This window comes from Cicer arietinum, chromosome 4, assembly GCF_000331145.2.
Source record: "Cicer arietinum cultivar CDC Frontier isolate Library 1 chromosome 4, Cicar.CDCFrontier_v2.0, whole genome shotgun sequence".
Taxonomy (NCBI): domain Eukaryota; kingdom Viridiplantae; phylum Streptophyta; class Magnoliopsida; order Fabales; family Fabaceae; genus Cicer; species Cicer arietinum.
Window position 1 is genome coordinate 28,118,963 of NC_021163.2, and position 9,292 is coordinate 28,128,254.

At 32.3% G+C, this 9,292-nt stretch overlaps 2 protein-coding genes across 3 annotated transcripts; one reads left to right on the forward strand and one right to left on the reverse strand.

Moving 5' to 3' along the window:
• The first annotated feature begins 407 nt into the window (after window positions 1–407).
• Window positions 408–5,094, forward strand: LOC101511959 (F-box protein At3g58530). 2 transcript variants are annotated; one of them, XM_073367735.1, is made up of 12 exons: window positions 408–664; window positions 753–812; window positions 962–1,045; window positions 1,339–1,469; window positions 1,935–2,010; window positions 2,499–2,569; window positions 3,306–3,392; window positions 3,475–3,547; window positions 3,630–3,697; window positions 3,777–3,845; window positions 4,715–4,820; window positions 4,921–5,094. In XM_073367735.1, exons 1-12 carry the CDS (start codon window positions 479–481, stop codon window positions 4,984–4,986), a joined length of 1,077 nt encoding a protein of 358 aa, XP_073223836.1. In that variant the 5' UTR covers window positions 408–478; the 3' UTR covers window positions 4,987–5,094. The 2 variants fall into 2 exon arrangements, with proteins under 2 accessions (XP_073223836.1, XP_004514159.1); XM_004514102.4 differs by lacking the exon at window positions 1,935–2,010 and adding an exon at window positions 1,585–1,660 and having other exon boundaries at window positions 452–664.
• An 876-nt stretch (window positions 5,095–5,970) lies between these two features.
• On the reverse strand, window positions 5,971–8,037 carry LOC101512287 (pentatricopeptide repeat-containing protein At2g45350, chloroplastic). The gene has a single exon (XM_004514103.4). It carries the CDS (start codon window positions 7,897–7,899, stop codon window positions 6,007–6,009), a length of 1,893 nt encoding a protein of 630 aa, XP_004514160.1. The 5' UTR covers window positions 7,900–8,037; the 3' UTR covers window positions 5,971–6,006.
• Window positions 8,038–9,292: the final 1,255 nt, after the last annotated feature.

Here is a 9,292-nt window from a genome sequence, read left to right on the forward strand (position 1 = left end):
TTTTGCAACCAACTCCCTCTTATCTTGCTATCAATTTTATTTGTAAATAAAATTACCAACTCCCTCTTATTTGTAGCTTCCTGTTTTCTTTTTTACGGTCAATTTTATTTATTAAAATATAAATTAACATATATATGACAATTATATTCCGAATTCGAATTCGAGACTTCGCAGAGTGAGTTTTTAGTGATATTTATCATCTCATCTTTAAAAAAAGAAAATTTAAAATTAAGTTAATAAATCACTAGAATAATTTTACTTAAATTAATATTTCCTCTATCTTAAAATATAATAAAGAATTAATTAAAATAAACTAATATATTTAATTTAAAATTTAATCAAGTTTTTTCAACTATTTTTATTTATACGGAGGTTAATTCTATTAATTTTCTTTTTGTGTATTAGAAATGGTCGTGTAAAAAAAAAAAAAAAGATCGTATAAAACCTGTCTCTAACAAGTTTGGGATGAAAAAAATCAATGGAGGAAAGAACATCAACAGACGACGACGATGTTTGGAGCAGAGAGACAGTTCCAAAGGTTTTCAAACTTGTATGTTCCTCCACTTCTTCATCTCTGAGTTTGAGTCACACAGATCTTGTTTCTCTCCTTCTCGTTAGTCCTTTCCTTTATCGCACCCTTCTATCTTCTCAACCCCTTTGCCAAGTAACTCATTCTCTCTCTCTCTCTCTCTCTCTCCACTTCTCTTTTTTCTATTATTATTATTAATTCGTCTTTTTTTTCTTCTTATTAGTCTCTCAATTTTCGTGAGTTGAATAATGCGGGGAATCGCCTCGTAGCTGCTCTTTCTCTGGTAAACTAAGCTTTCCCAAACAGTTTTACAAGTGTTTATGCGACGTACATACATAAATACGCTCAAATTTACTTGTTTTACACTCTAAACCGAATTGTTTAGTTTAGAGAAGTTAATTAATTGTGATTAATGATTGCTTCTTCTTGTAGCCTAGATATCGCCATGTAAAAGAGATTAACCTCGAATTTGCAAGAGATGTTCAAGACACACATCTCATACTTATTAAAGAGAAGGTAACATATATCTATAGTTCTTTTTTTAGTTTTCTAAATTATGTGCATCTATGATCTATGTAATTATATTCTTTGACTTTGCATTATAGAATATTGTATCAAGCATTTACTGATATCTTAGGGATACAGAAAATTGATATATCTACTCACTTAATGCACCCAGTTTCATAAAAAGAAATTATGCACGAAAGACAAGACCAATGTGCAAATTGTTTGCACAAATACTTTTGATGTAGAAGTGTAGAATATTGATTGAATGTGATTCTGACAAGATAGTTTTAAGCATTTTGTAGTGTTTTGATTCTCTTCGAAGCTTGACGTCTTTAAATCTGAACGGCTGCCAAAAAATATCGGATACAGGAATTGAAGCAATAACAAGTTGTTGTCCTCAGTTAAAAACCTTTTCCGTCTACTGGAACGTGAGGTGATTGCAAAAATTTCTTAATGGCGCAATGTTTTATTTAGCAGTTTACAATATAACTTTGGATTTAAAAGAAAATCCTTAGTTACATTACTGAAATATATGAGTCTTACTCCAGGGTAACTGATACTGGGATACTACACACAGTGAAGAACTGCAAACACATAGTTGATTTGAATATAAGTGGTTGTAAGGTACATGATGCCTTGGATTTGTAATTTTATTATTGCTATTATATTTCATTTTTAAAGGTTTGTTATTATTCATATATATAAACAGAAAGAAATGTATACAGTGTGTGTATATCTAGTTGATGCATCCCTTTATTGAAGTTGAAAAATGTAGCTTTTGCATTGAGTTGAAAACTTCAGACTTTAACTTATTTTGAAAAAAATGGTTTCAAACACTAATAACGACACTAAAGAAAATCCTTAGTTACATTACTGAAATATATGAGTCTTACTCCAGGGTAACTGATACTGGGATACTACACACAGTGAAGAACTGCAAACACATAGTTGATTTGAATATAAGTGGTTGTAAGGTACATGATGCCTTGGATTTGTAATTTTATTATTGCTATTATATTTCATTTTTAAAGGTTTGTTATTATTCATATATATAAACAGAAAGAAATGTATACAGTGTGTGTATATCTAGTTGATGCATCCCTTTATTGAAGTTGAAAAATGTAGCTTTTGCATTGAGTTGAAAACTTCAGACTTTAACTTATTTTGAAAAAAATGGTTTCAAACACTAATAACGACACACTTTCAACTGAAATCAATTTTGTGAATCAAGTCCGTTTGAAATCAAGTTTGTTAATGCTCACTCAAAAACACACATAGTGGTTTTTGTTTAAAGCCTAATAGAAAGGAATTTAAATGAAAAGTGCTGAAAAAAGAAGTGCTTTGATAGGATAGTATTTCTTTAAAATTCGTTTGATCCATGTAGCTGACCCTACTTAGTGGGATAAGACTTGTTGTTGTAGTTGTGTATTCTGAACAGGGTGCTTTGATATGATAATTGCAGAATATTACAGACCGAGGCGTACAATTAGTCGCCGACAATTACCCAAATCTACAGTCACTAAACTTGACAAGGTATCTCAAGTGATTTATATCTATGAGATATAGTACATTATGAGTTTGAAATTTAATTACTTAAATGATGAATTATATGGTTCTTACCCTTTTGCATTAGCTGTCTGAAATTGTTTGGTTGACATGCTACTTATGAATTATGATGCCCGGTATAAAGGAGTAGATCAAAATATATTGTTTCTTGTTTTTTCTTTCTTTCAAGTTCTATGCGAGATGCAATTCTTTTCCTGAAATATATTTTATATCAAGATTCCGAACAGTCTATTATGTAAAACCAGTGTTGTCAAATAATGGTTATAGTGGCGCTATGCGCTATTGTTCTACAATACACTATATAGTACATAGTGTCAAACTAGAGGGGGATAGCATTCAGATATGTAAAATTAGTGTTGTCAAATAGCGGCTATAGTGGTGCTATAGCGCTACAACGTAGCGTAATTTGAATAAGCTATTGTTTACAATACGCTAATTAGGACATTGTGTTGTCAAATAGTGGCTATATGGCACTATAGTACTATAACATAGTGGAATATGAACAAACCGTTATTTTCTATGATACGAAATTGATTACACTGGTAAACATTGATAAATAGAGCAAGAAAACCCTTGGAGGAATGTCTTCTCTCCTATTCTCATTCTTTCAATAAAGTTGTGTTCTTTTAATCCATTTCTTTCTTTGAATTTTCTAATTATTCTGTGTTCCTAACATACATATGTCTCATAATTTGACGCATAGGTGCGTCAAGTTAACTGACGAGGGGCTGAAGCAGTTGTTGCAAAAATGCCTATTCCTTGAGAGTTTGAATCTTTATGCAGTGTCTAGGTAGGCATTGAAACTCAACATATTTAAGTCCAAGTTTTCTTTTCCTGAAATTGGATTAATTCACTGCATTACTCTTATTCAGTTTCACAGATGAAGCTTACACAAAAATATCCCTTCTGACACGTCTCGAGTTTGTGGATCTCTGTGGTGCCCAGGTAAAAAATTTCGGGATTTGAAGATTTTTCTGCACAACACTATCTAATGCAGACTGATAATAGAAATAAGTTTGGCTTGCAGAATCTTTCAGATCAAGGACTTCAATGTATTTCAAAATGCAAGAACCTTGTATCCCTCAATCTGACTTGGTAAAATGATGATCAACTTGAATATCTGTCTATCTCGTTTTATGAAAGTGATGGAAATGTATCTAATTTTACGTGATAGGTGTGTACGTGTGACTGATGACGGGGTTATCGCCATTGCACAAAGTTGCACCTCTCTTGAATTTCTAAGGTATATCATTGTTTAACATGTTTATAGCACTTTGATATATGGTACTGGACGGTGCACTCTTTGACTTGAATCATGTTTTGTTGGCCTTTTGTCATATTACAAATATATGTGCTTCCATGGCAGAACATGAATGTTCACTTTTTTGTTTCAAGAAGGAGCAACGTAATGCCCCTAATATGTTTTAAATTTTGCATGCATGGCTATTGTTTAATTACAATACAAGTGACTTAGGTATTTGATAATTTAGAGAATTTTTTTTATAAAATTTTTAGAAAAGCATAAGCTATTTTGTGTTTATTTATCATATAATGAAAATCAACTTTTTTGAAATAAATTATTTATAAAAAAGGACTTTCGAGAAAAACTACTTCCTAGTTGAAACAGTTTTTAGATTTTTTCTTCTTCAGATTCTTATTTTTATAAATGGATAGCAGTTATTGTGTAGCAGAATTTTAACAAACCGCTATTGTTTGCGATATGTGATTTAGTACAAAGTATTTCAAATAGCGGGTATAGCATTGTAGCGTATCAAAATTCGAACAAGCCGCCGCTATTTTCCTTGACCTACAATTGATAACATTGGATGAAAACTCCCAAACGTGATTATTTTTTTGAAAGAAGTGTTTTTTCATTAAAAAAAAAAAAGTAATAAACAAGCTCTTAACTTGGTTCAGACTTGGGAAAGGGAGGATTGCAAAAGACCATACCAAAGTTAGTTTTAATTTATGTCACAATGAAGTAACGCGTTGTCATACGCACACACTTGCATATCCTTTTTACATTGGCAGCATGACTTTACTTCAAGATTAATTGTTATCCAAAAATCACTTCTTGCTGATGTGTTGAAAGTTGGAACACCATTTTTGCAGCTTGTTCGGAATAATTGGCGTGACCGATAAATGTCTGGAGGCACTCTCACAGTCTTGTTCCAACAACATCACAACACTTGATGTCAACGGATGCACTGGCATCAAGGTATATTCCTATTTCAAAGAAGCGTTATACTATATATTACAAATTACAAATTTTAACTTGGCTATTTTGTCTGATAATTTGTTTTTTTTTTTCGTTGCAGAAACGAAGCCGCGATGAGTTGCTTCAGTTGTTTCCATATTTGAAATGTTTTAAAGTGCATAGTTAATGTGTGGTTAGTGAAATTTTGGTTACAAATGCAGTCTATTCTTTTTTTGGCTGGTGAAATATAACTTGTAAAATATGCTAATCTAATCTCAAGCAATTATTTTGAGCATTTGGTTCTGCATGTATTGTGCATGTTATTTTGCGAATTTGCACAAATTTGTCTGTGTTTTGGGGCATTAAAATAATTTGGGAGTAGATTCTCTCATGTTGAAAAAATCGGAGCCGTGTTTTTAATCTCTACTATTCAATTTTTTTCTCTCTAATTGAACATATTAGATCAGGACAATTTCCATTTTCTAAACCGTGGTGGGATGGTACAGTTTTGTTTCCTTCACAGATTTACGGAATTTATACATGTTGGTTGTACATGTAAAATGAATGCTACGTATTACATTTCCAGTAACAATCAAATTACAGTGGCATATTCTATAGTTTTCCTTTTGCATATTTTTTTTTTTATCATCTTAAAAATCACATCCGTAAAAGACTCTTTATCGGCAGCAGAACGAATCTTTGTAAAAAGCTCCTATATGAAGTAAATTGATGCAAATAATTAGCAAGGCTTATTCACATGAATAAAACAAAAGTTTATGTACAAAGGAACTACATATGTTTTCCCTCAGTTCACTTTTGATACCAACATATTGTTACATGAACTATTTATCTACAAAACTAGGCTGGATTAAGAAATCCATACATATCTAAGATGGGGAGTAGATTTCAAATTTATTCTTCAAATTGTAGGATTATATTAATTATTTTGGTCCTTGAAATAAGAGGAAAAAAAAAATCTGAATTTGTGAATTGTCATTTTTGTTATATTGAGTTTTAACTAGAAATTACTTTTTAAATAGTATTGAGTTTTAACTAACATTTATGTCTTGATTAAAATGAAAGACTTTTGTAATTTCAATGATTTTTTAAATTTTTTTATTTTGGAGACTAATCTAAAATCGCCCTACAATTTTTGATGCTATTTTGACGATTTACTGTCAAAACAGGAGAGTTTTAAATTAAAAATTTACAAATTACTTAACAGAGAATAAATCTCAGTGGCTTGAGGGTGTGTCCTATCTTGTACAAAGAACTTGTGAACAATTCCTCCCAATTCAATCCAACTACAACCTGGAATTTTCTCTAAATGTCTTTCTTTCATTTCTAACCTAACCCTTCTAACATCATCCCACATACCCAAACTAGCATAGAAATTAGACAGTAGCACATAAGAGCTTGCATTGCATGACTTCAGTTGAATCAATTGATGAGCTATAGGCTTCCCTATAGACAAGTTTTCATGAATTTGGCAAGCACTAAGCAAAGTCTTCCAAATCACATCATTTGGTTCAATAGGCATATTTTCGATGAGTTTGGTAGCTTCTTCGACGTGTCCGGCTCGACTAAGCATGTCCACCATGCATCCATAGTGTTGCAATTTAGGTTTCAGCTTGTATACTTTTTGCATAAGCTCAAAACATATCAGTCCTTCTTTTAACATGCCGGCATGTCTACAAGCACTCAATACTGCAATGAATGTGATATCATCAGGTAGAATACAACGTCTAAACATTTCCATAAGAAAATCCAAAGCCATTTCACTCATTCCATGAACTGCCAAGCCTCCAATTAGAGCATTCCAATGATCAACACATTTTTTATCGATATTCTCAAACACTGATATAGCGTTCTCAATGCTACCACATTTGGAATACATATCAATCACAGCAACGCCAAGATTATCGCTCAGAGAGTAACCATTGTCAATTAAATACTGATGTATTGCAACTCCGTCCTCCACGCGTCCTAATTGTGCGACTGCTGTAAGAACAATCAACAACGTCGTATTATCCGGTAACATATCTGTCGCCCTTCTCATATCATGAAACAGCTTCAAAGCCTCAATGCAATACCCATTCTGAACATAGCCAGCCATCATAGAATTACAACATACGACGTCTCGCCTTGGCATTCCATCGAACAAACTCGTCGCAGCAACGATGTCGCCCAATTTAGCGTAACCATCGATCATAGTAACCCAACTGACCAAATCCCTTTTCGGCATCTTATCAAAAAACGCCTGAGCATCCTCCATGTTCCCACGCTTCACACAACCATCGATCATCGTGTTCCAAGAAACCAAGTCCCTCTCAGGCATTTTAACAAACAAACTCCAAGCAAACCTCAACCCATCATCATCATCTTCACCATATCTAAGATACCCTCCAATCATTGAATTCCAAGTAATCAAATTCTTCTCTTTGATTTCCATACCATGAAACAACTCACATGCTCTTCCAATCAACCCACATTTCACATACCCATCAATCATAGAGTTATAAGAAACAGAATCCCTTTCAGAAATTCTATCAAACACTTGCTTTGCAAAATCAACACACCCACATCTCATAAACAAACCAATCAAACAATTCTGCAAAAACACATCACACCCAAAATCTGTCTTGCACAACAACCCATGAATCTGCATTCCTTCTCTCATCAAACCCAACATAGAACAAGCCTTCAAAGCAAGTGAAAAAGTATACTTATCCAAAAAGAACCCATTTTCAATCATCAAGCATAGCAAAAAAAGAGCTCCTTTTGGATCACTACCATGAGAATAAGACCTGATAACAGCATTCCAGAGAAAAGGGTCTTCATATTTGTCATTGGAAACACGAAAAGCATGGTTCTTGAAGAAGATGTAACGAGCAAATTCAATGAGAGGTTTATTGGGTGAAGAAACAAAAGTGAGGATAAGTTTAGTGGTGAGTGAAGTGCTTTTTATGAAACCTGTTGTTATTAAACGTGCGTGGATTTGATTCAAGTGTTGTTTGGTTGAACATTTTGGGAGCAAAATTAGTGTGGGGATTGTTGATGACCATGGTTGGGATGATGATGAATTAGCACAAACAAGCATCAATGTTGTTCAAAATTTTGAGATAGTTTTTTTGTTGTTGATAATAAATAAAAGTTTTTGATTCATCAATTAGGATAAGGGATGCTTTAACATTATTGGTCTTCATTACATTTGAATCTTCAATTTTGTTTCTCTGTCTCTCACTTGGATAGGGTTATCTTTGTTTTGAACGAGGAGGGATGGTTATGTTGTCTTTGGTCTCACCTTGCTATCTCAATTTTTTGTTTTGTATACTACTGAGTTACTGTCTTCAAATTAAAATATGTATAAACATATTTTTCTTTTATTTTTTGAAATAAAAATTAAGTCATCTCACTTTTATTAATATTTGTCCATAGAAAATATATATTCCGTATGAAAGGTCACACTAGCTGCAACAACAAAATGAGACTGGGGAGATCAAACCTCACTATAAGTAAAAAGGTTTTAACATTTTTAAAATACTAGTAAAAAACCTGTGCAAAATTCACATTAGTTGTGCGTTTGCATGATATATGATAAAAAATAGAGAAAATTTAAACAATGGATCATTAGGGAGCTTGAAGTTTATTTTTTATTAGAAATGAAGACTAAAAATTAGAACAAATTTAGTAAATGAAAACAGAATGACAAACATTAATCATACATTATCAATCATCGACTTGCAGTGCAATGATTATAATTACATTAGAAACTTGAAAGCACTTTAATCAGTTGATTTTATAGAGATGAACGACACCATTTGGATTGATTATTAGAAATTTGAAGCGGATTATATTTCCTTCGTTTAAGTTATTTTGTGCACAAAACTGCCACCATAACCCCCCAATTTTGGTAATTTTTGATTTCACCATCTCTTGTGATCACTGTAAATTTCTTTTTGTAACCATTATCACCACATAGATTTAGAGTTTTGAAGTTACATGATTTGATATAATTGGCAAATTCTTAGGGTATTTGCTAGAGAAAAAAAGTCATTAATAGTTAGTTAAGTGTATAGTTGAGTTAATGTTTATTCATTTAATGAGCTTAATGGTTTAAATGATAATAATTGAGTAATCTAGTAATTAAAGGGGATTTCTCTGTGATAAAAATTATGTATAAAGTACGGTAGATATTATATATTTATAGCTTAATTGCTAACTTAGTCCTTTACGTTTATTTTAGGATTCAATCTGGTCTCTTCCACGTTGTCTCTTGATTGGTGGTAGTTGCAAATCAGTGTAATGGATAATTGTCCAAAATGATAGACCATCAACAGGATATATTAATGACCTGTAGCATGCTTCATAAGTATCCTTTTTGTAGTAATTTGGAACATATTCATCAATTAAGCTTCTGATTTTTATTTAGCATGGCAGTCATTGCATGAAAACATGGCAGTCCTGTAAGCATCCACTTTCTACAGCTACAT

Coding starts and splice junctions, on each gene's coding strand:
- LOC101511959 (XM_073367735.1), top strand. CDS start 479: ATGGAGGAAAGAACATCAACAGACGACGACGATGTTTGGAGCAGAGAG. Junction 3,393..3,474: donor AATCTTTATGCAGTGTCTAG/GTAGGCATTGAA, acceptor ACTCTTATTCAG/TTTCACAGATGAAGCTTACA. Junction 3,698..3,776: donor GTATCCCTCAATCTGACTTG/GTAAAATGATGA, acceptor TTTACGTGATAG/GTGTGTACGTGTGACTGATG.
- LOC101512287 (XM_004514103.4), bottom strand. CDS start 7,899: ATGCTTGTTTGTGCTAATTCATCATCATCCCAACCATGGTCATCAACA.